The sequence below is a fragment of the Alosa alosa genome, chromosome 4 (assembly GCF_017589495.1).
Source record: "Alosa alosa isolate M-15738 ecotype Scorff River chromosome 4, AALO_Geno_1.1, whole genome shotgun sequence".
In the NCBI taxonomy this organism is placed as follows: Eukaryota; Metazoa; Chordata; class Actinopteri; order Clupeiformes; family Clupeidae; genus Alosa; species Alosa alosa.
In genome coordinates this window covers 25958633-25985051 of record NC_063192.1, presented here as the reverse complement: position 1 = coordinate 25985051, position 26419 = coordinate 25958633, and the positions used below count along the sequence as shown (strand labels likewise).

Sequence of the window (26419 nt, the reverse complement as noted above, 5' to 3'; positions counted from 1 at the left end):
GTGACATTCATTCAAATCTTTTGAAGTATTATTGATCTTTCTTGTGTGTGATTTAATTTTGACTGGTCTCCTTGGGCAATACTGCATTGGGCAGATATATGGTTCAACAGAAAATAATATGATAGACAATTTAAAGAGCTGATCTTGACAGCTTACTTCTTGAGTGATGAGCACCTTCAAAACCAGTTTGATAACATGTCTAAAATACTATGGGCTAGGACCTTTGCAACTTGAATGAGCTGATGGTGGTGAATGAGCTAGATTCTAGAATTAAGACAATGCTGTCTGATGTGTTTCAGCGCCTTCCCCCTCCCTATAGCACATGGGCCACTCCGTTTGCCGCTGTGACCTCCGAGGACGAGCTCGGCTGGTGGGAATGAGCGTGCGGCTGTGCAGTCCTGCACACACATCTGACAGACACCAGCACAGCAAACAGACACAGATAAACCACCACTCAAACAGGGAGAGGGAGGAGGACTCCAGACCAGCAGACCAGCCAGTCAGACATCAGTCTTACCATCATGGTGGGCCACATACTGAGCTACATCCCCATGTGGACCAGGGGGTAGGGACAGAACAGAAACACACGCTTAGAGGAGAAAGAGAGACACAGAACAGTCCACCACCCACCCTTAACTCCTCATTCACTCTTCCCGCCCTTTTCAACACAGTTATTAGCAGATAGCAAACAGCAGATAGAGAGAGCAGATGTTAGCTAACTAGCTAGCTCATTCACTCCTAGCATTCATCATAATCATGGTGCCCCACTTGCAGACATCCCAAGTCTCCCGGAAGTTCCGGGAGTCTCCCGCATATTGATAGCGGCTCCCTGACGCCCGCAAATTAGATAAAATCTCCCGGAATCTAGAGTGAGCGATCAAGAGCGCATGCGAGACCGCTGCGGTGCATCTGAGTGTAGCGCATGACGAGGGGAGAGAGAGAGGTGGTGCGCGTGTGTGTCTGAGCGCATCAAAGACAGAGAGCATCCTGATTGGCATGTTTCGCTAAATCAACCAATCAGTTTTCAGTGTAGGCGGGCTTTATGTCTTTTCTCCCGAACTTAATTAATCAGTTCAGTAGAAACAGGAGCGTCATGGTAGAGTCAGTGCCTCAAAAAAAGGAAAATGTAAGACCCATTTCAAAGTGTAGGCTACCCTTGTCTCATAAGAGTCGTGATGCCTCCCTGAAATTACTTTTTGCAAGTTGGGATGTCTGCACTTGAGTTAAACCCAACTGCCTGTGCTCTTGCATCAATATGTGAGGTTGAAGGGATATGAAGTCAGTTCTTTAAAGCAGATGGATAAAAACAGCATGTAGCTAACCAGATAGCACGCTAGTTCATTCACTCCTAGCATTCACATTCACAGTGACCTCCTTGAGTTGCATCAAGCTGGCTGTGCCCTCTGCATCAGCTCGTGAGACTGAAGGGAGATGCCACTCTCTTGCGTGGGCCTCCTGTGCTGGGCGTTTGCTGCCAGACGGGAGCTGAGGCTTACCTTCCTCACCAGGTCCTGGTCCTCGATCAGCCCCAGCTCACGGCCTGCCGCTTGGGCGATCCTCTTCCCTGCCACTAGGTTCCCCACCATGATGGAGGCAGGACCAACACCCACTGCCAACACAGCAAGCCACACAGTGAGAAAGAGCAAACATAACATTAGACAGACGTGGACGCTAGGAGGGAGTGCTCTGGGTGTGTGTGTGCGTGTGTGTTTGTAAAAGTGGTATTTATTTACACTTATGTCTGCTATGAGACCTAAATTATGGGCTATTAGACCAAGTTCTCTGACACATGTTCTAATATGTAAGTTGCTGTCGCTGCAATGTTTACCTGGCTGTTTCTGTCGTGGTTTGGGCATGTTGGTCACACAGGTGTGGGGACACAGGAGGATGTTGCAAGGGTGGAGGGAGCCCTCCAGGAAGTGCTGCTTGGTCTCTGACACATGGATGCCACCCAGGGGTGTCTTGGGTAACGTGTTGGCAGGCACCAGCGCCAGGCAGTACAGGCCCACCTGGTGGATGCTGTCTATGGCCTACAGAGAGGACAGAAGAGAAACCAGACGTGACCTTAGAGAGAGTTTCAGTGACGTTAGAGAGAGTTTCAGTGACGTTAGAGAGAGTTCTCAGTTCCACAAAATCTCATTTTTAAGTTTCCGACTTGTCACTACCGTCATTACTCCTGGGGAAATTAGCTTAAGTTAATTCGGAAGTTAGTAAGGTACTTTCTGTTTTTTAATTTAGGTACTTTCTGTTTTTTAATTCGGAAGTTAGTTAGGTACTTTCTGTTTTCTTATGTGCAAACACTCACACATTATATTTTATTATGTGATGTATATGTATGGCAACTGCTCCGGTACATTCATAGCCTGAACATTTCATTTGTACAGAGAGTCTGGCCACTTTCCATTGCCAAGCGTTAACTTCCTTGAAGGTGAGTGCTCTGTTATAGTTTAAAACTATTGAATCTGCCCAGAGCCACTCTGGATCGGTCATAAGCAATCGCTAACGTTTGGTCATGACGTATGTCACGCTCAAACTAGCGCACAACTTCAACCGCGAATATACCGAAAACCCAGACGACGTACTGAAGGAAAATGAAAATTGAGCGGAAGTACATAGGAGGGCAGAGCCAGGCCAGTACATTCAGACATGAGTCAGAACTATGCTTGGAGACGGGAAGGTTCTACAATGGTCTGCTATGGGTGTGACAGTTGCCATGGGACTGACCTGCAGCACTCGACTCATCCACTGGAAGCTGTCCTCCTCACTGGCGTCAGGGCGCTGCTCAGCCACGATAACGATCCTCTCGTCGTAGAACACCGTGACCGAGAACACAGCAATCCTGTACACAAATACACACACACATACCTCTGACTTATCATACATTCAGTTATATTACATTCAGTTCCATATAGCGCTATGACACACAAATACTTTATGTCTACTCTCAACATTTACAACAACCAGCTTGAACTTGAACCCTTACATGAACACAATGTCACACTGTACAGACTTCTCAAAAATGACCTTTGTGATGTCCACCTGATGTCCACTTTTTTTAAATGGAGTATCATCCTAATATCCTTAAAGCCTCACAAAACTTCCATGACACCTGATCTCTAGTCATGAGGGCTGTTCAGCAGGGGGAAGGCTGGACTCACCTCCCGCGGTAAACAGTCTTGACGGGCTCCACGGCCAGTGCGGTGGCCACAAGGTCGTCTGCATTGTGCCGCCGGCTGCTGACCGTCAGCAGCCCCTCGATCTTCCCCACCACAAACACCAGACTGCCCTGAACACAGAAAACGCGTACGGTTACATACGGACGCACAACAGCACCACGCAATACAGATCCGCTCTACGTAAACGGACATAAACGAGCACCATGGATTACAGGAAGAGAGGACGGAGGCGTTCAGCTGTTACATATGCATAAGTGCAAAATCCATTCCATAGTTCTGATAAATATGCCCACGCAGACACACCACTATTCACACGCTGTCACCACCATTACACAAACAGAACATGCACACACACACACACACACAATGGCAAAGAGTCTTACCGGCCCCACGAAGCCCAGCAGGCCAGTACGGGTGAAGGGGATCTCCCCAATGGGAGCACCACTGGAGTTCACTGGGATCACCTGCAGAGGGACACCTCATCAGACAGAACACAACTGCATACAACAACACAGCCTGAGATCGCACACTCTGACACACACAGACTCACAAGCCATTTTTAGTTCATCAAATAAGCTGTCAGCTACAACTAAAACATTGAACCAGCTGCACTGATATCAGTATGACATTTCCAGAGAGGGATGAACAGGTGTGTTATTCTTGTTGTCTATGGTTGACCTATGACAGATGATTGGTGTCCTGACCTCAAATGTGTTCTTGGTGACTCCAGGCAGGCCGTAGTACATAGTGCCTCCTGCCCGGGAGTTCAGCACAATCTCACCGATCTCATCCGTCTTACACAGCATGGGCGGCCCATCTGGCTTCACGATACACATCAGTGCTGTGAACGAACACACACACACACACACACACACACACACACTGAAATCAGAGGCACAGGACAACACATACTCATCCATTTATAAATGCACAGGCAAATGCTTTCTCTCTCCCTTCCTCCCTCCCTCCCTCATTCACACACACAGACACACACACACATCAAATAAGCTGTCAGCTACAACTAAAACATTGAACCAGCTGCACTGATATCAGTATGACATTTCCAGAGAGGGATGAACAGGTGTGTTATTCTTGTTGTCTATGGTTGACCTATGACAGATGATTGGTGTCCTGACCTCAAATGTGTTCTTGGTGACTCCAGGCAGGCCGTAGTACATAGTGCCTCCTGCCCGGGAGTTCAGCACAATCTCACCGATCTCATCCGTCTTACACAGCATGGGCGGCCCATCTGGCTTCACGATACACATCAGTGCTGTGAACGAACACACACACACACACACACACACACACACACACTGAAATCAGAGGCACAGGACAACACATACTCATCCATTTATAAATGCACAGGCAAATGCTTTCTCTCTCCCTTCCTCCCTCCCTCCCTCATTCACACACAGACACACACACACACAGACACATACAAACTAATTAATTCAAGAGTTTTCTAAAAGGTTCTTGATCAGTCTCTCACCTCCTGGCATGACATGGCCCACGTCCTGCACGGTGAGGGCTGAGTTCTTGTCCTCGGTGTTGACCCGGATCACCCCATGACTCAGACCGGTCATCGACAAGATCGCCCTCGCCGGGAGAGGAGCCCCGCGCACACCAGGCCTACGCACAGCAAAAGAGAGAAAGAGAGAGGGAGAGAGAGAGAGAGAGAGAAAGAAAGAGAGAGAGAGAGAGGGGAAAGAGTGAGAGAGAGGAGAGAAAGAAAGAGAGCGAGAGAGAGGGAGAGAGAGAAAGAAGAAGGATGAAGAGGAAGCAGTGTAGAGATAATGAAGTGTTAACATGTGATGGTAAAGATGCTGCAAAATGGTGGTGAGCAATCTGATGCTTGCTGAAAAAGAGGAAGTACATAATCTAATCGGGTGTAACACAGGTTTATGTAGTTTTAGTGCATCTCTATCATCGCTACTGGATCTCTAGTTAAGGTGCTGTGGCAGCTGTAGTGCTACAGTATATTTGTGATAGGAGTTTGCTGTGTTGCTTATGAGAGGCAGGGTGGGTGTTGCTGCGTGGTGTATGCTGGCACACCTGCGTATGGCCACGGTCAAGGCCTCTGGGGAGGAGGCACAGGGACAGATGACCTCCGGCTTCAGCCCGTGGGACTGGAACACGTTCAGAAAGGCGTCACATGAAGACACCGACCCTAGAACACACACAGGAGCACATGGGAGTCAGAGAGACGCCAAGCTGACCAGCCTCACTAGTGGAAGCCGCCATGAATCCAGCATATTACACACAGAACCCCTAATCCCTTTGTTTTGTTGTTTTACAGGGTGACAGAGGGACAGAACAGACACAGAGAAGTGACAGGGAGATAGATGGACATAGAGAGAGAGAGAGAGAGAGAGAGAGAGAGAGAGAGAGTGCATGAGAGAGAGAGGGTGAGAGTGCATGAGAGAGAGAGAGAGCATGAGAGAGAGAGGGGGAGAGAGCATGAGAGAGAGAGAGAGAGAGAGAGAGAGAGGGTGAGAGTGCATGAGAGAGAGATGCGCTGACTCATGATGACGCCTGTTGCTGCAGGTGCACTCACATGGGTTGGCGCCGTCCGCCACGATCAGCATGCGCAGCGACGCCAGGTTGGTGTCTCTTTGTTCCCTGTGGGCCATCATAGCCCAGTGAAGGTCTCGGCATTTAACCAAGGCCACACGAGCTGCACACACACACACACACCATGAAATCAAGTAAATTCTAATGACCAACCTCTAAAATGTTATGCAATTGTGGATGTAAATGTCTTCATCATGAGTGAGTGTAATGGTGTATGTGTGAGTGTGTGTGTGTGTGTGTGTGTGTGTGTATGCAGGTATCGCGTGTGTCTCACTGCATGTGTGTGTCTGATAGATGCGCGTGTGTGTGTGTGTGTCGCATGTTGATATAGGTGCGCGTCAAATGTAGATCCCTGTACCTTTGTGGATATGAACTCTCTGGACCCAGGACAGGGGACAGGCCTTCATGACGGCATAGGGGACACTGATGGTGTGAATGCGGTTCATGACACTCTGCAGAAACAAACACACAGAAGTTAACTACGGGCTCGCAGGCTTCTGGTCCTGAATCAGCTGTGCTTGTCAAGACTACACCGCATCTCATAAGCAGGGCTCTGATCCTGAATCAGCTGTGCTTGTCATGACTACACCGCATCTCATAAGCAGGCCTCTGGACTCGTATGAACTAAACTGTATGCTCTGCAACCTCTGACTGGTCTCAGACCAGCACACAGTGACGGTCACAGCTCTAGAGACGCACCGTTAAGACACCGTGCCACAGGCCCATGTCCTTCTTAAAGTCCAGCACGTTCACCAGCGTCTCCCCTGAAAAACAAACAAAACACAATTTAAAAGACATGCAGCGAACGCTGATCTCCTGTGACCACAACGCCTTCCTGTTTGCATCTGTGTTCCGGTGCCGGTCCACATCCTGTGACAGTGGCGGCACGGGACGCGCACTGACGCTCGCCGCCGCGCGCTCTCTCTCCCAGATGGCCGTGGCAGCGGGCTTTTGTTTGAGTGGCGCTCGGCAGCGGATGAGCGGATGGCCATGAAAGATTCATGGCCGCAGAAACACGAGGCCCCTCCGTATGGGGCGCACGGGACCCGCTAAAGTGCTCTGAATTATTCAGCTATTCCTGGGTCGGTGTGCCATGGTGTCACGTGGAAGTGTGTGGGGTATATGTTGCCTCTGATTCCAAAGTTTATACACACACACACACACACACACACACACACACACACACACACACACTTAAATACATATAAGGCAACTCTTCTTGTCAGTGGCTCTGTTTGCATGCAGCGCTGCAGTGCACACGGGCCTGTACTTGTCCCATCTGCCTCCTTGGCATTAATTAATAAACGTGGCTCAAATTCATCAGAGCGAATCGTTATACATCCGGCTGTCCGCTTGGGCAAGATTCTCCCTGGCCTCGGAATGTCTGAAAGGGGCACGAGCAACAACCCCCACCCCCACCCCTGACCACCCACGCAGTGCCCCATGGGCTTGACCACACCCAACAGTACATGGGCTGATGCCAAACAGCTCCACCTATCCAACCACGTCCATCCAGACGCCACAATTTCCTTGAATTTCCCCTAGGGATCAATAAAGTATATCTATCTATCTATTTATCTACAATAACTATAAAGGTGCATATGCACATTGCCAGACGCAAAGGTCTTTGTTCAGAACAGCATTTGGGATGGAGGTCCATCAACCAGTGGAAGGTTTTAGCATTTAGATAAATTCAGTGCTGTGGCTGTTGCTCGTCACAGGTGATGGTCAAAATGGTGTCACCATTCACAATGCCCTTGCTAAGAAGGGAGTCTACATTAGAGAGGAGATGAGCACTCACCTTCACAGTAGTTGCAGGCCTGTGTGAGAGCCTGGCAGTGTGTCAACATTGAAATCTTAGACACAGCCACACCCATTACGGTGCCCTCCTTACTGGCCTTATACTGGAGGGGAAGAGAATACACACACTCATCATATCATAATCATGATTTAATAACATAATTATAACTTAATATAACATAATAACAATTTATTATAGCATAATAACATAATAACGTTGCACTAGTCAAACAACACAGACACAGATAAGAGTCCACACCCACACACACACGGGCACTGTTGTCCACTGCTCACCTCTATGTATGCGGTATCAGTGTTGGCGGTGGGGATGTGGGGCTGCCAGTCTTTGGAGGGTTTGGTCAGGTACTTTGTGTCCGTCACAACCCACTTGAGCCTTGGCCATCCTGTGGGAACACACCACACAACTCTCAATAATCCCACCAGAAATGCTAACAGCATCAGCACGCCTCTCCCAGCTTGGCATGATGAAGAGCATAGAACTAGATATCTGCAGTTGGACATGATGATTTATTTCAGCAGGTGACAATAGGAACACAGGTTCCAGGAGAGGAGCTGACCTTTGAACTGCAGGATCTCTCCGTTGGGGGTCTTGGGGAGGCCTTTGAGACACACCTCACTGGTCAGAGCCAATCCAACGCCACAGCTGCCCAACAGGAAGCCAATCTGCTGACTTCCTGCGTCCTACGGAGGATCAATAGGCAAACACTAAATCAGTGCCGTGGACCATCATCTTACTACATAACGCCAGTTATGAAGCATCAGCTACAACAATGTCCCATGTTGCATGTTTAAAATCATCCAAGCACTGACACGTACCTTGCGAGTGAGTGGCACCTCGATGGGCACAGGAATGACCTCTGCCAGCAGACAGCCATAGAACGCCACCCAGAACATGCCTGGGTCATTGTTGGGATAGACCAGTGCCACCTGCACACCACACACACAAAGCAGAGAGAAGTTAGTATGGCAATGATCAGCGTTACTGGTCATGGTCACTGTTGGCTGAATCACACAGAGGCTGCGTAGCGACTCACCCGATCGCCAGGCTTGAGAACGGGGTCGCTCTTGGTGCCCAGCTTGTTGAGGAGAGTGTAGGCCAGCTTCAGACTGCGACTCCACAGCTTGCCTGCACAGGGTGGATACAAACCAGGAGTAAGAATTAGTTAGTAGTATTTGTAGTAGTGGTAGTAGTAGTAGTGGTGGTGGTGGTGGTGGTGGTAGTAGTAGTAGAAGTGGTAGTGGTAGTAGTAGTAGTACTACTACTACTAAGTATTACTACCATCTAATCATCTGAACTCATCTACCCAATTATGACCTACTACAACATCATATCAAGTTCAGATATGTTTTTTTGGCCATATAATAGTATTGCATTTGAAGCTACAGCACATAGGCCTCAATGAGTTTTGTCCTCTCTGGCTCACCGTAGGTGAGGGTGTAGATGGGCTTGCCGGTGTTGTCCAGCGTGGTGAGGGCGGGGCTCTTGGCCTGGGTGGCCCCCCAGCGGGCCAGCGCTGCCTGCAGGGCTGGGGGCCAGTTACTGACCACACCCAGAGGCTCGCCCTTCACCGGGATGATCTGTCGTCCCTCAGGCCTGGGCGTGCTGGGGTCAGGCCTGGGCACTGCAGGACAGAGGGAGCAACAGAGGACGAATCAGTGCACGGCAATGTTTCCAATGTATTATTTAATATAGGCATGTTCAGTCTGACCATATCTATATAAATTGAGCAATGTTGTATCTTGACGGTCACTCACCTTCCACAATCTCCTCCGCGTCGTCCAGGAAAAACTCGCTGAGTGGCGGCCGCTTGGGCCTTTTGAGTGTGTTGAGCAGCTGCTGGATCTTAGTGGACACTCTACTGTTCACTGGGACTCCTGCACGCACAAAGAAGGCATCAGTGTCTTCAACACAAACAACACACACACACGCACAACCAGAGACACACACAGTTATCTGCCAAGCTACTCCACAGGGATGCCCACTTTCAGTTCTTGAAGAGCTTGGAAATCTGACTTTTGGGATCATTTAAACTCAACCAAATCCAAGTGCAGTGCTCCCCTCTCAGACTTTTAAATCATTCATGGGGTACAGCAGAGGCAGCTCTCCAGTACTGGGAGTAGGCAGCCCTGGTCTACAACACACATACACATCTACGGCTGTGCTCCAAATAACACTCTACTCACCCATCCGTCCCAAACTCTGCAGGGAGGAATCACCTCTATAGCGATCACAGCATTGCTTGCTGAAGTTAGCACACTACATAGGGTGTGAGGTGTGATTTGGAGCGCACCCACGGGCTACTGTCCACAGGCTACACATCATATCACTTCACTTGGCGGTCACCTCTACTTTAGGCTTGTATGTGAAAAATGAGGATCTACAGGCGATACACAGGACACAGAACTAGAGGGACACACTGACTGAGGGTCGAGAGACAGACAGGACAGAGCTCAGTAGTGACCCCTCCGGAGCAGGGTGACTTTGTGTGTGTGTGTGTGTGTGATATTACCTTTACCTCTTCCTACAGCCGGTCAAAATGAAAGCCCCAAAAAAGCACACATGACCCACAAAAGTGGGCCGGATGGGAAACGAGAGGACAGACAAGAATGTCACAAAGAAAAGGAGAACAAAAGAAGAGCACATGAGTTTGTTAGCAGCAGAGCAGAGCACAGCACAGCAGAGCAGAGCAGAGCAGAGCAGAGCACAGCAGAGCACAGCAGAGCAGAGCAGAGCACAGCAGAGCAGAGCAGAGCAGAGCAGAGCAGAGCACAGCAGAGCACAGCAGAGCACAGCAGAGCACAGCACAGCAGAGCAGAGCAGAGCAGAGCAGAGCAGAGCAGAGCAGAGCACAGCAGAGCAGAGCACAGCAGAGCAGAGCAGAGCACAGCAGAGCACAGCAGAGCACAGAGCAGAGCAGAGCAGAGCAGAGCAGAGCAGAGCAGAGCACAGCAGAGCAGAGCAGAGCACAGCAGAGCAGAGCAGAGCAGAGCAGAGCAGAGCAGAGCAGAGCAGAGCAGAGCACAGCAGAGCACAGCAGAGCACAGCAGAGCACAGCAGAGCAGAGCAGAGCAGAGCAGAGCAGAGCAGAGCAGAGCAGAGCAGAGCAGAGCACAGCAGAGCACAGCACAGCACAGCAGAGCAGAGCAGAGCAGAGCAGAGCAGAGCAGAGCACAGCAGAGCAGAGCACAGCAGAGCAGAGCAGAGCAGAGCACAGCAGAGCAGAGCAGAGCAGAGCAGAGCAGAGCAGAGCAGAGCACAGCACAGCAGAGCACAGCAGAGCACAGCAGAGCAGAGCAGAGCAGAGCAGAGCAGAGCAGAGCAGAGCAGAGCAGAGCAGAGCAGAGCAGAGCACAGCACACACAGCACAGCACAGCAAGCAGAGCAGAGCAGAGCAGAGCACAGCACAGCAGAGCAGAGCAGAGCAGAGCAGAGCAGAGCAACAGCAGAGCAGAAAGCAGAGCAGAGCACAGCAGAGCAGAGAGCAGAGCAGAGCAGAGCACAGCAGAGCACAGCAGAGCAGAGCAGAGAAGCAGAGCAGAGCAGAGCAGAGCAGAGCAGAGCAGAGCAGAGCAGAGACACAGCAAGCAGAGCAGAGCACAGCAGAGCACAGCAGAGCACAGCAGAGCACAGCAGAGCAGAGCAGAGCACAGCAGAGCAGAGCAGAGCAGAGCAGAGCAGAGCAGAGCAGAGCAGAGCAGAGCAGAGCAGAGCAGAGCAGAGCAGAGCAGAGCACAGCAGAGCACAGCAGAGCAGAGCAGAGCACAGCAGAGCAGAGCAGAGCACAGCAGAGCAGAGCAGAGCAGAACAAAGCAGAGCACAGCAGAGCAGAGCAGAGCACAGCAGAGCAGAGCACAGCAGAGCAGAGCAGAGCAGAGCAGAGCAGAGCAGAGCAGAGCCATGCCGTGCCGTGCCGTGCCGTGCCGTGCCGTGCCGTGCCATGCCAGCAGCCAGCAAAGCAAAAGATTAAGCATGAATCTCTTTAACTTGGTAGAATGGCACAATTACAATCCCAACAGCAATAGTCTGACATGTAGCTTTATCCAGTGCTGTTTTTAGTAGATTACAGTGTGTGTGTGTGTGTGTGTGAGTATCTGTGTGCGGGGGAGGGTGAGTGGGTTTGGAGAGGAATATATCCAATCCCATTAGCAAAGGCCTGGGCAAATCAGACAAGTGCATACTTGAGCTTAATTACTGAGCTTCAGAGGTGAGACTGCAAACGTCCACACTCTTTAAGCAGCTGCCCCACCACCCAACCCTGAGCAGACATATGCAGCACCACCCACCCATTCCAGTCCATTGAGAGCAGCCTCCTGTCCAGGCTCACATGGTGAGGGCTCGTCCCTGACTAATTCAGGGAATGTGTTAAATGGTCATTAGCATGGCTCTTTAGCCAGCATCACGGGATATTGATTCATATCAGCTGGGTCAGACACACACACACACACACACACACACACACACAGCGCTTCTGAACCCCTGAGTGTCAGTGTGGAGGGTAGAGTTCTGACAAATTACAACTAAAATGTCAACTGAGGAAAAAAACACAAAAAAACAAACACATGCACACTAAAAAATGGGCAGGACACACCTTTGGCAAAGTCTATGCCGAAATAAAAGAGTCATCAGTATAAATGATGGCAGAGTGGGAGTACGAGTTTGGGTTGCGGTGGGGAGCCATGGCGCATGGTCTGAGCTTAGACACGCCGGCGCTCTCAACAGAACAATGCTCTGATTCAGCATGGCCATTATAATCCACCACACAACAACCCCCCAGTGCAGACTGGGAAACGGAGCTGGACAGAGCTGTGGCCAGTGTGCGATGGTTTGGAAGGGTGTCTTATGCTTTCAAAATGGAGGGGCATTCATCTTTCCAGTGTGCAACTTGAAAGTGTGTCAACATTCTGATCGTGATCACGGCTCCGTGCTTATCCGCATACTGAAGCTCGCCTGTGAACACGAGGGTGCCACACACTGCGGCCTATTGTTAGTTAAGTTGAGCATTATCAGCTTATCCACATCTGAGTCAGCCTATATTTATTCTCAACCCAGTTCCTTAAGCACCGTGACAAGAACACCTACCTAATGAGAGTGAGCAGGGTTACTAGGACATGCACACGTATGTGTTTATGTGTGTAGTCACCTGAATACATAAGTATCTATAGAAAGTATGTGCTTGTACTTCAGTCCATAGCTCAGGTGTGTGTGTGTGTGTGTGTGTGTGTGTGTGGCGCTCCTACCGTCTGCCGTGTCCATCATGCTGGCGCGGCTCTGGCCCCGGCTCATGCCACGCACGGGGGGTATGTCTACCCGCGAGCCCCGGTCCTGCTGCGTGGTGGAGGTAACGTCAGGGGGCACGCTGCTGTTCTCCGCTGCAGGGAGAGACGCGCGGGCAGTGTGGTCAGTTCAACTGACCAGCCCAACATCATACGGCAACACTGCCAGACTCTATGTAACAGTTTCGAGACATAGTTGCTTCCTGATCATTGGCATTGCCTGCACGCACTGTAGTGCTAACTCATACAGCAGAAATGTGCATAAGAACTCATTCAGCATGCAGGGCATGTAGCCTCCTCAGGACACCTGACACCTGTAAATACCTCCACCTGATTCTGCAGGTATTTACAGTGGACAGGTGAGGCTGTGAAGACCAGGGTGTCAGCATCAGTGTGCCAGGGGGGGAACCCACCTAAGCGTGTGTGGGCCAGCACGTCGGCCAGGGCGCTGGGGGCGGGCGGGCCCGTGTTCTGGCTCTGGTTCTGGCTCTTGGGCTCGCCGTGGGAGAGGGTGGAGGAGGCGGACGAGGAGGTGGACGAGCCCTGGAGCGAGCGGTTGATCCAGTAGTCGGGGCTCTGCAGGCTCTGGACCAACGCCGCGCTCACCGCAGCCTGCCGGCGGAGGGAGCCCTCGTCCTCGGACGCCGACGACGTGTCTGTGGAGAGCGGAGACGGGCATAAGCACTGGACCTTAGTGGACACCGTACTGTGCACTGGGACTCCTGCACGCACAGAGAAGGCATCAGTGTCTTCATCACAGACAAAACAGACAGAAACATACACACATAGAACAAACAGTTACACACATAGAAATAAAACACACATACACATAGCCATACACAACATATAAAATATACATACAGCATATACATACAAACAAAAACAACAACATTCAAGGCAAGCACACATAAACAACATCCAAACACACTAACAAATGGGAAAAATATGCCAATAAACACGACAGAATTTGAATAGTGTGGTGTGCATGGATGCTCAACTGAACACACGCTTCTTTCTCACAGATATCCATGACTGCAAGCGGACAAAAAACAAAAACAGAGAAATAAAACCCACTCAAAACAAATACACAAACCCATTACACAAACATCTCCAAACAATGTTCTTCTGCTCGTAAACACATGACCTCACCCACTCATAGCAACAACATGCGGGGCCTGAACTCTACGCAAAACAAACAAGGGCCCGATACGGGTGATGGCCGAGCACTCAGCTCCTTTACTCAGGGAGTGCAAACAAGGTGACCACCACGGCCATCTCCGGTTGCAAAGCACATGACAGTGTCCGAATTCGTGTTGTGTGTACAGATGCAAAACTGCTTGGCAGCGTTGATTGCAATCCTACCGCATCTCTGGACACACAGCCAATACCCACGCAACCCCCACAGACCCCTGCCGTGAGTGAATATGGTGGTGGAGGAGGATTCGCAGAGCAGGTTTGGCCTTCTCCCCTCAACATGATGTCATGTTTTCTGAGCTCACTCAGTAGAGACGCATATGGTAGTACGGGGCAGCCAACGTGCACACAAATGATGTGTGTGTGTGTGTGTGTGTGTGTGTGTGTGTGTGTGTGTGTGTGTGTGTGTGTGTGTGAGTGAATGTAGAGGGTTGTGTGCATACTGTTAGTGCAGCTACAGTTTGAGTCCACAGGTCAGGTATGTGTTTCTGTGGTCGCATGCATTTGTATAGGTATGAGGACATAGTGTATGTGTGAGAGACACTTACAAAATTCATGTTTGCATGAGTGCATGAAAATGTGTTTGTGTGTTTGTGTTTGAGCATGCATGTGTGCATGTGTGTGTTTGTGTGTGTGTGTGTAGGTACAGTATATGTGTGTGTGTGTGTGTAGGTAGGTACAGTATGTGTATGTGTGTGTGTGTGTGTGTGTGTGTGTGTGTGTGTGTGTGTGTGTGTGTGTGTGTGTGTGTGTGTGTGTGTGTGTGTGATGGCCGGTGTGACCTGGCCGGGCAGAGGACAGCAGAAGGCGAGTGGGAGTAGTGGTGCTGGCGGGCCTCACCGGGAGGAGTGCAGTTGTCCACGGGCGACTGGACGAAGGCCGAGCGTCGCTTTGTGGGCATGGGCAGCGCCATCTTCTCCTCTTTGTGCTTCGCAAGCGCAGCTTGCACAGCCTCTGTGTGGATATCTGAGACAGAGGGGAGAGAGAGAGAGAGAGAGAGAGAGAGAGAGAGAGAGAGAGAGGAGAGAGAGAGGGGGCAGGGAGAGAGAGGGGGGCAAGAGTCGTCAAGGGTTAAAAGGACAAAAGGTCAAGCAGTGTGTGTGTGGGGCAGAGGGGGAAATGGAGAAGAGAAAGAGAGAAACAAGAACAGAAAGTGAGAGATATTGTGTGAGAGAGTGAGAGTGGAATAAAGTAAAGACAGGAGATGGACGAAAGATAAACAGACACAAGGAATGAGAAACAGAGAGAGAGGGGGGAGAGAGAGGGGGGAGAGAGAGAGAGGGGGAGGAGAGAGAGATATTGGTCATGAAAGCCACAGCAGTAAACAGACATGACCTCAGCAGAAGGCATGGGTTCAGACAGATGGCTTGAGGGGCCACCACTATTCTTCCTGCCATGTCTCTGACAGTTCCACCGTCATGTCATCCTCCAACACAGTAACACAGCCACAGAAAACCATCAACGCCTCGCAACGGTCACTTTACTGTGCACAAGTGTGAGTGTGTGTGTGTGTGTGCGCGTGCAGACCAAAAAAATGCTGACAGCTAGTGAATTTCTGCTCCATCTACACCTTAATGCTCTGTTGTCTGTACTTATAGGTGTCTGGTTATGTGCATTTAAATGTCACAGGACTGAATTGTGAAAGGATTTAACATGCATGTGCTCTTGTTTACGTGTAACCATAGCAATAGGAAAAGGTCATCGGTGTATTTAAACTTTTAATAGACAGCTAATGAAGAAATACCTAGTGCTGCGTGTTACCTGATCAGTAGCAGTGTGTGTGTGTGTGTATCTCCAGTGCTGGGCGTGGGCGTGTGTGTGTGTGTGTGTGTGTGTGTGTGTCTCCAGTGCTGGGCGTTAGTGTGTGTGTGTGTCTCCAGTGCTGGGCGTTACCTGATCGGTAGCGGTCATCGCGGGCCCCTCCACTGCGGTGTGAGCGATGGTGGCGTGAGGAGGCCGAGGGTCCGGCGTCTGGGCTGGGAGTGGGGTCTGCGCTGGGGCCCGGAGGGGTCAGCTGAATATGAGGATCCACGTCTGGAGGACACAACACAGGGTTATCTCTCTCTCTCTCTCTCGAACACCACACAGACAGACAGACAGACAGACAGACAGACAGACACACACACAAAAAAGGTGAAAGAGGGAGCAAACAGCAGGGGGTGAACTTTGAGGTTCAAAGGGCCGATATCTGCGGGTGCTGAAGGGTCCTGTGTGATGTGACGGCAGGCCTCCACACTGCTGATAATGCGCATCAATAGCATATGAAAACCAGAGGGAACTCCCTGCAACACACCGCAGTGATTCAGTGTAACAGGAACAACCAAATGTCCCCCTTCAGAACTTCTCAGTAGCTGGAGAACAACAACGATGTCAGCTAACAACAAAAAAGCAAGATGACATAAAGCACAAAGGGGGAGCTGTGGGATATGGGGAGGCTTTCACTAGCCTTAAAACCATGGTCATGCTCTCTCTTCGATTTCAACACTCCCTGAGTTATCTCGCTGGGAGCTGTGCTGTGCTGTGCTACATGTATGCTGGGAGCTGTGCTGTGCTATGCTGGGAGCTGTGCTGTGCTGTGCTATGCTGGGAGCTGTCCTGTGCTGTGCTGTGCTATGCTGGGAGCTGTACTGTGCTGTGCTATGCTGGGAGCTGTGCTGTGCTGTGCTATGCTGGGAGCTGTACTGTGCTGTGCTGTGCTATGCTGGGAGCTGTACTGTGCTGTGCTATGCTGTGTAACGCAGGGCTGACGTGGCCGCGTGCCTTTTTTCAGGCCAGCTAAGGTCAGTCTCTCGTTCTGTGTGTGCACTGTAGCCTGCAGTGGCTCCGCAGCTCTGGGTGAGTCAACGCCGTTACAGGCGTGCTAGCCTTCCATTTATAACGCAGAGCACAAAACAGCACTCTGAGTTTCACCTCAGTTTCACTTCCTCTTTTAGGTTGTGTCAAAATAGCTTTGTGTATGTGTGTGTTTGTGTGTGTGTGTGTGTGTGAGAATGTAAATGTGTGCGTGTGTGTGTGTGTGTGTGTGTGAATGTAAATGTGTGCGTGTGTGTGTGTGAATGTAAATGTGTGCATGTGTGTGTGTGTGTGTGTGTGTGTGTGTGTGTGTGTGTGTGTGAGAATGTAAATGTGTGCGTATGTGTGTGTGTGTGTGTGAATGTAAATGTGTGCATGTGTGTGTGTGTGTGTGTGTGTGTGTGAGAATGTAAATGTGTGTGTGTGTGTGTGTGTGCTCATGGTGCTGACAGGAAAAGGCAGAGGCCATTACTCTAAGTCATGTTATGTGTGTTGATGGTTTGGCTCACTAATGGTCGACTTGTTGACATGAGCTCAGCGATAAAACATACAACACTATTTATTGCAGTTCACAGGTCTAACACAAACATTTAAACTGGACACGCTGAATAAACATGGACCTAAATATCAACATGTAGGAGAAACACAGTCCCCTTGCTAGACAGAGGGGTGGGGAGCTGTGAACATAGTGGAGTGAAACATGTCTATACATGTCAAACCACAGGGCAGTTCTTAAGTGTGTCACTAGGGGGCACCCAGGAGCCACGTATGATCAGCAGAGCTGGGCAATCAACAACAAACAGCCCAGGATGTTTTGGAAAAACAGTAGATCAATTCCAGTAATAAGGAGGTTAATTAAGTAACACACCCTAATCTATCACACCACCACATACTTTGTCCCCCCTCCTCTCTACAGCATTCCAGGGGAAAACGCCTGAAGCTGTTATCTTCACAAACAGTCTCAGCCCTTTAAGGGAAAAATGAAAATAGCTGGCCTAATATTGAGCATGGAGTAGTTAGTTAGATGAGCCAGAGAGAAAGTAATCAAGAGTGTTTCCGGCTGAAGCTGCATTAAAAGGTCTGTTTTGTTTGTGATCCTAATGCAGCATAATTTTTTAATCTGACAAGGAAAGGAATCTATAAATATGTACACTGTCACACACACACACACACACGCACGCACACAAGCACACGGTGTTGTTGTTGAGGCGGAGGGTGGTGCACTTACTCTGGATCTGGGGAATGTAGGGAGCCAGGAGCTTGGCTTTCTTCTTCTCATAGCCCTTCTGGGTGATGTCACCTGGGAAGCAGAACAACAAGAGGCCCTCGTGAGTGTGCGATTGACAGATTACAAACTCTACAAACACACAATCAAAACACACAACCTGAAATGACGCAAATCTGCAGTGTGGCCACAGACACAGTGTGTCTGCAGTGTGCCCCCCAAAAAAAAAAAAGTAAACAAAGATGTGGAGCAGGATGGCCATGTGAGCTAGCAGCATATGCGCCCCTCTCTCGGGGCAGGGGTGGCCTTGACCAGCACTCCCACCTCCAAGCACTGGGTAAAGTCCACTCGGTGCGGTCCACACACACACACACACACACACACAGCTCCCAACTCTCTTTTTCTCTCCCACATGTGTGTACTCAACCTGTGGAACAATAGCAGAGAGGGAGTAGCAGAGGAGTGGAAAGAGAGGGGGGTGTTTAAAGAGAGAGAGAGAGAGAGAGAGAGCGAGAGGTATGGGGGGGGTGTTGAGGGGGGTGACTGTACAATCTCAGTCCACAAACACCTCCTTTCCTCTGCTCAGTGGGAACAGGGCGCAGCTAAACGCTCTGACACACGTCTGTGATAAGCAGTGCAGTGCAGTGCAGTGCAGTGCACACAAAGAGAGAGGTACAGATAGAGGGATGAAGTGGATGGCAGAGACAGTGGACATTAAACAGACAGCCATGCTGAAAGCACAACGAGAGAGAAGAAAAGAGCCCAAACTAAAGTGTTGAGTTCCCACTCGCTTGGCTCACACCTGTGTCAAGGCACTGATGCTATTCGCTATTCTAGATGCGGTGCAGTCTTCTGCCTCCACAGGGGGGTGGCCAGGACTGAGAAAGCTGTTTATGGTGTCTGTTGACACTGTGTTACAGACACCATAGATATAGACTCGCCAATGTTCTCCTTGTTGTGACAGTAAGTTTCCTTCCAGGATTGTGGCTCCATAGGCAGTGTGTTTGTGTGCGTACGTTTCAGGTTCCTAAGAGTGATCCCAGATGTCCAGGCGTGGGGTATCTGCTCTGGGTGATAAGGACGATAAGGGAACTCGGCTGTTTGTTTTGGTTGGGGTTTTATTTTTGGACTGAAGCAATAAAAAAAGCCAACTTGAGCCTCCACATGCAAGCCGGAGAGAAAAAGGCAGAAAGAAAAGATAGAGAGAGATAGAGAGAGAGATAGAGAGAGACAAAGGCAGAGCTGTGTGAGCAAGACCAAGAGAAAAAAAGGAATGAGTCAGTGGAAAGAGGCAGGGAGAGAGGGGTGTATGGGATTCTATTTTTTTCTCTCACTCTCTCTCTCTCTCTCTCTCTCTCGTGCTCGTTTGGATGTGGAGAGTCGCTCAGCATTCAGAGATGAGTTCATGCCTGGTTACCCTTTCTGCCTGAGAATGTGGCCTAGAAACACAGCAGCCCCTGCCTGCCATCTCCACACACACACACACACACACACACACACACACACACACACACACACACACACACACACTCTCTCCTCATGTTGCCTCTCTCTCTCGTTCTGTTCAATTCAATCGAGTTTTGCTACTTCAATTCAAATATGCTGTGCTGGCATGGCCAGATGCAAGGCATTCAGATCAATGGTATTTTTAAGTGATCGGCTCAGACAAAAGACACTGCCCTGAGACTTACTGAGACTTACAAATAGGACCTTTCTCCTCTCTCACGCGCTTGTACACACACCACACACACACACACACACACACACACACACACACACACACACACACACACACACACACGCCACTAGCAGACTGAAAACATCTCCACATAAGCAGAAACAGAAACACATACATACACACACAACTCTGGCAGCTTGTAAACAGCTCCTTCACACAGAAACACACACGAAAGCGCACACACACACACACACAAACAGGGGCATATGGCTGGCTGCAGTCAAGGGGAGATGGATGGGTTTGGGGCAGTGTGTGTAGAGGGACTGGAGTGGCATTGTTCCACTGGGCAGTGCCCTGTGTGACTGATGTCATGTTGGGGTGGTAGTGGCACTAAGCTGACAGACAGAGAGGAGTCTGTGTTGGGCACAACAGGCTCAGACTGGCACTAGAGCTCCACTAGGCCCAGGCTCACTACCACACCGCCCACCCACTGACTGGGCCAGCTTTGTCCTGCGGCAGACCCCCCCCTTCGGCTCCGGGGCCCGCTCTGGCCCTTTCGGCCGCTAAGGGCCACTCCGTGTTTCTGATCAGACACGCCCGGCAGGGTGCCATCACCGGTGGCCAGAGTGGACGGAAAACGAGGAGCAGGGGAGGAAGATGACGGAGGTGTGAAAAGAGTGGGGGATGAGAGGGAACGAGGGGCGTCAAGCCGCCTTGGAAGGAGCAACGCTCCATATAAGGGGAAAGTACCGCTCAGTGGCCTAGCACCAACGTGACCCTACCTGGCCAGGACAGAGGGGAGACTGTGAGGGGAAAACGCAACGCTCACACAACTGCTGTTCTTTTCCACTGAAGCTGCAGTGAAACTGTTCCAGTGGCAGAGATGGTGGCGAACATGAAAGTTGGGCAGGCACGTGGACATGTGAATATGTGTGTGTATGTGTGTGTGTGTGTGTGTGTGTGTGTGTGTGTGTGTGTGTGTGTGTGTGTGTGTAAGGGTCAGTGAACAGGATATGAAGATTACCCCACCCCTGCTCCCCTGCCAAGTGGCCAGCGGTGTGTGTATGTGTGTATGTGTGTGTATGTGTGTGTGTGTGTGTGTGTGTGTACGTGTACGTGTGTGTGTTGATCAGGAGGAATGTGCTGATTGGGGGGGACGGTACAGTCCAGCTGGCCAGGACTCACAGCGCTGTTAGCCAGTGCATAGCACTGGCATGTGTGTGTGTGTGTGTGTGTTTCAAATGTTTACAGTGGAACTACAGTGCACCAGTGTAAGCTGCTATGTATGTCAGTGTGTCAGCACATTAATTTACACTGCATGCCTGTTAGCGAGACAGACCAAAAGAAGGTTATTGTGTGCGTATGTTTATGTTTATACGTGCGTGTGCTGGGAATGTTTATCTGCTGTGTATGTGTGTGTGTGTATGTGTGTGTGTGTGTGAACTGGAGTGGGAGCAGAGGAAATGATCTGCATGTTGGCCTTCCTGTCCCATCAGGCCTCGGGGTGACTGGAAAAACCCAGGAGCAAAGGGAGGAAGCACACACTCCCGACACTAACTAACACACTACACTGAAACATACACACAGACACATATACACACAGATGCACACAACACCCATTAGATAGTGAGGACAATAACAGGGTATGTTGATAATCAGAGAAAGAGAGGGAGAGTGCAGTTCTCTGACCTCGACCGGCCCTCTGAAAGGGAGGGTGTGTGAGAGAGAGAGAGAGAGAGAGAGAGAGAGAGAGAGCAGAGTGGAACACTCCTGAGAAAACAGCTCCAGCATGATGACATCACAGCCTCTTTATCAACATCTGCCTTCTGTTAGACTGGAGCCACGGTAACCAGCCACGGTCCAGTCACTTCCTATGACCTCTGACCCCAGCCGACTGTGCGGGGGAGTTCAGAGTGAGTGAGTGTCTAGGCGTAAGGCAGAGACGGAGAGAAAGACATGATAGACTGGAAGTTCAAGAGAAAAAGAAGACAGACATTCAGAGAGAGAGAGAGGAAGAGATGGAAAGAGCGAGATACGAAAGAGGTAAAGAGGGAGAAACAATGTTCCTGATTCAGGTTCGGATTCAGAGGGATTTATTGGTCACACACTTTGTAACAGTATAAAATTAGTAGCGTATAATAGGTTGGATTGGTTAAGAAAGATAAAGTCAGACACAGAGTCGCTAAGAAGAGTAAAGTAGGGCGCAGGAAAGCCAAAAGTGAGAGCGATTTTGAACAGTAATGCTGCCTGACAACACAAGGTCAGGCTACTGTACGTTCTGGTGAACACTGGTGGTTAACGAACTGGCTGACTCCAAGATGACTGACCACTCCAGCAGCCACAAGTGCCCATCTCTGGCTGCTCCCCTCGCCAATCCCACCATGGGATCGCATCCGCCCACACGCTCACACCCACTCCCACAGGCATGTTTTCATAATTCGTGTGAATCATTCAGGAACCTGACTAAGCGAAAAACGCCATGACAAAACCTCCAGTCACGAAGAGCTTATTATATAAGCCCCCCTTTCTTGCCTTTTGTCTTGGGCTCTTTAATTCAGCGGCCAGAATGCACAAGGGCCAGATTTAGCCTCAGATGAATGTCAAGGGGCTTCAGAGACACAGCCAGCATGGCTATTACTAATAAGACAATGCGGTGAGCTATTTGGAGATAGTGCTGGGTAAGGCCCTGAGAGCACTGCAACCAGATGAAATGGATGTAATCACACACACACACACACACACACACACACACACACACACACACACACACACGCACGCACGCACGAAAGAGGAGCGTGTGTGTTGAGGCAGGCGATTTCTGATAGACCCCGCTCCCCTCCCCTACATTCCCCACGTGCGCAACTGATTAAAGCATCACACCACACCGTCCCAGTGGCCGCGGTTCCTGGAACAGCACAGCACAGCGGGTGCATTGCAGCGGCGGCCAGGCCATTTGGTGCAAGCCGATAGCCAGGGCCAGAGTGAGAGGGGCAGTGGCCATGGCGATGGCACATTACATCTGCTTCTGCTTCCTCTTCTCCCTCTAGCTGCTCGCGCCATTCCTCATGAGGTTGGGCGATTATGTCATCCTGCCATTTGCCATGCATAGCACAAATACGCAAACAAGGACGCCGCTACAAACACTCTCACTTGTACAAACGCACATACGCGCACGCGCACACACACACAAAAACACACACACAAACAAAAACACACACACAAACACGACACACAATCCACGCACACTAACCATAACATAATCAGACACCCAAACAAAAATAAAGACGCACAAAGACACAAAGACAAACACAGACACAAAAACACACACGTGTACACAGCCGAGTGGTGACCATAGCCAAACCCGCCTCGGCCCACGGAACAGGACTATAGCAGCGCTCATGGCCGTGGTAGCGCTGGGTGCGCTCACGTGGAGCTGCGGGAGACCAAGCTGAGGCCCTGGCACTGCCGTCCACCCTCCTCTCGCCGCCTGGGCGAGGCCCTCCCCCTCCTCTACGCTCTCCCGAGCCAAAACACCTACACAAGCGCAGCTCAGCCTCCACATACTGAGCGTGCTCAGTGCCATGGCAAACTTTGCTCTCTCCTCGACGAGCAAACTCCACAAACCTGTTCAACTGTAGCTGTCACTTTCAGAGTTGTAACAAATCATCTGAAGAGAGAGTCCGTGCTGGATGACAACACTCAAACAAGTTCCGTTGTTTAGGTAACGTGTAAGCAAATTAGTGGTTTAAATGAAAGAACAACTCTGGCACCTCACACTGGGTCCTATTATCTCATAGCAGGACAGTCCAAAAACAAATCTTCCATCACATGCCGTGTTATAATCCAAACCTCAGTAATCCCTGATTAGAAGGAAATCTGAAGTGTGCATGAGCAGGGCATGAACAGGGAATCTGACAAATGTAATAGGCTCAGTGTTTCCTCTATGTTGATTCGGTAGTGGCGGCCCCCCACGGTTTAATTTTCTTCCCCCACGGTATCAGAAATGGGGCAGACGTACAATAGTCGCAGTTGCCTTTCAAAAATCATTGTGCAGACCTGTTGTAGATTCTCCAAATATACAGCTCAATCACAACTGAAAATAATGCCTCATTTTGTGTGAATAGAGGTGAATACATATCATTGTTTGTGTTGCAGCGAAGTGTCAGTTGTCAGTTCCGTGGGACGGGGGGACGGGGGGGGGGGGCGTTCGGACAGGCCTGCCCCCACTGTTTAAAAAAATCCTAGAGGAAACACTGAGGCTAGCGTGTTAGCAATCTCTGGATCTAGCCCAGCAGGATGCAGTTTGCCTAGGTGGTGTCAGGTCATCACATTCTCTTTCAGTATGAAGTGTCCACTCTCGGCCTTTGCTGGGCAGGCACCAGAAATGAAAAGATTCCTGCTTATTTGCATTCAATTTGCATCTGCCTGCTTCAAGTTACAGCTGTTGACTTGTTGGTAAACAAAGAAAAGACCTCGAAGACAAGCAGCAAAGGCATATATTTGACTGGAGACACTCTTGCACGAGCAACAAGCCCACAGAGATGAACATAAATACAGGGGTTTACAGGAAAGGAAGTGGCGTCAACCATGGGGTTATATTTTTAGCGGGAGCAGACTGCTCCATCACAGCGGCTCAGCAGGGGAAACAGTTCATAATGGCGCTGTTTATGTGAAGAATGATGTACTGTCCGCGACCATTTTAGCAGCTCTCGGCCAAGCAGATGTCCTTTGTGGTCGAGGTTACGGAGGGTTAGGCTCGCGGCCTATTCTGCTCACAGGAATTTCATACAATAGCATTAGCCACCCTACTTCTCCACACTTTCATCAGTTCACTACTTCTCACAGAGAACAAAGAGTTAGTCTTTTTTTTTTGTCAATATGCCACCAAGCAAGGAAATGTTGCCACTTCAGTTCACTTCGTTCCTTACTGCAAATCAGAAACTCATGGGGCGTCAACCTAGAAATTAGCCTAGACTACAGGAAGCAAAACCACAAAAAGAAGATGAAAAAATAAAACTAATCTGCCCTCTGTAAATTCTTGTTTTTCGCTCTCCCAGAATCTCATCTCTCCAAAAACTTCCCAGCCCCCACGGACCTGGACTGTCTCCCACGGCCAGCCACATTGGCCCAAATGCCCGCACGGAGTGGGAGTCAGATGGTCTTCCAAAGGCTATTTAAAGCAGGGTCCTAAGACTCCTCGGCTATCGGCCCGCCCCAGACAGTGCAGGGCCTCTAATCCCTGAGCAGCACACAGAGGTAGGCTAATCCCGCCCTGTGCCACGAGACCCACAGCCCGAGCCTAATACCAGGTGTGCTCCTCACAAGAGAAGGCTGAACTTGACAGACTTACATGGACAGCCCTTAAGTCTCTCTTCAAGCACTAGGCCAATACCCTAGGGCCCAGGCAGAGAAACAGGCAAATGGACCATTTCTAGTTGATGCCAGGATTTAGGATGTTGGTTTCAATGACTCGGGTTAGCCTTGAAGATAGCCAGCAGCTACATGTGTGTGTAGGTAGGTAGGTTAATCTTTGAAAGCAAATCCCCACATAGTTAAGGTCTGAGGCTGGTTTATCCGAGCTCATGTCCTGGAATGGTAGTGAGGGCCTGTGCTCGTTGGGATATTGTAGAATCCCTACTACAATCTGCCATAGCATTGAATCAGTGGCATAGTATGTTTGTGCTTTTCTAGGCCTGACTGGATTATCACAACTTGGATCACAAAACAAGAGAACCGACACAATAGGCCTGTGTAAGCCATGGCTGGAAATGTCACTCTGACACTCCACAACGACAGACACATGTGGGAGAAGCCTGAGGCTCTGGGGCAATTTATTATCATATGTTTAAAAAAAATGATTTGGACTGCTTTGCTTTGCACAAATTCCCACCAGACAAAGGCAACATGTCCTAGAAAAGGGCTGTTTTCTGAAGCAGACTGGTGAGTGCTAGGCTAGCAGCGCTGTTCTGTAATTCATGAGCAGATAAGCATCAGACAGAGGCCCCGGTGTCGGTGGAGCTGGCTGGGCGACGACTCGCGATGAGCTCTGTGGTCTGGCAGCAGTGAAGTGAGGTGAGTGTGGACGGAAAAGGAGCGAAAGTTTGGGCTCCCAAAAGAACTGTGGTGAAACACTAGCTAGCGTAGCCCACAGTCCATACATTTACACTTTGTCACCCCCCTCCCCCCCTCACACACAGACACACACACACACAGACAGACACAGACACACACACACAGACACACAAACACACACACACAGACACACACACACACAGCCCCCCTCCACCACCATCACACCAGACCAACCCAACCCATCCCCCTGCTCAGTCTGCAGTCTCTGCAGTAAATCTCCACACATGTTGTCCAGTCCAGGCCAATCACTCATCCACTGCAATGCATGCACAGATGGGGTTCTGGTTAACCACCGTGTACAGTGTACACAGCCCTGGTCTGCAAACGCCAAACGGACCCCCAAACGGCTTAATTCCACCTCCCTTCGAGAGGAACAACTTAGCAACCTTGCGCTAGGTCCTGAGGAATGCTGCCTATTTGAGCACCACGTGAATCAAGCCTCTCTAATCCTTTAATGAACTCCCATCGAACAGAGACTCGCTGCAGCAGGACAAAAACAATACAATTCAATTGTGTGCGCAGTAATGAGATTAAATTCAAGGTATAATGTGG

The 26419-nt window shown here is 50.1% G+C and overlaps 1 protein-coding gene across 1 annotated transcript in view; it reads right to left on the bottom strand.

Moving 5' to 3' along the window:
• The window catches only part of LOC125292961 (disco-interacting protein 2 homolog B-A), a 44796-nt gene that overhangs the window by 4875 nt on the left and 13502 nt on the right, over positions 1–26419 (bottom strand). Inside the window, exons 2-24 of the mRNA XM_048240557.1 lie at positions 18061–18132; positions 15933–16073; positions 14880–15005; positions 13259–13501; positions 12810–12941; positions 9327–9446; positions 8996–9193; positions 8606–8697; positions 8388–8498; positions 8129–8252; positions 7845–7954; positions 7552–7654; positions 6450–6514; positions 6109–6202; positions 5734–5853; positions 5232–5346; positions 4669–4808; positions 4313–4449; positions 3560–3640; positions 3159–3286; positions 2725–2839; positions 1829–2030; positions 1497–1609 (exon numbers count right to left, since the gene is read on the bottom strand). Of these exons, the coding sequence (XP_048096514.1) occupies positions 1497–1609; positions 1829–2030; positions 2725–2839; positions 3159–3286; positions 3560–3640; positions 4313–4449; positions 4669–4808; positions 5232–5346; positions 5734–5853; positions 6109–6202; positions 6450–6514; positions 7552–7654; positions 7845–7954; positions 8129–8252; positions 8388–8498; positions 8606–8697; positions 8996–9193; positions 9327–9446; positions 12810–12941; positions 13259–13501; positions 14880–15005; positions 15933–16073; positions 18061–18132 (2882 nt within the window). The remainder of the gene's footprint in view (positions 1–1496; positions 1610–1828; positions 2031–2724; positions 2840–3158; positions 3287–3559; positions 3641–4312; positions 4450–4668; positions 4809–5231; positions 5347–5733; positions 5854–6108; positions 6203–6449; positions 6515–7551; positions 7655–7844; positions 7955–8128; positions 8253–8387; positions 8499–8605; positions 8698–8995; positions 9194–9326; positions 9447–12809; positions 12942–13258; positions 13502–14879; positions 15006–15932; positions 16074–18060; positions 18133–26419) is intronic.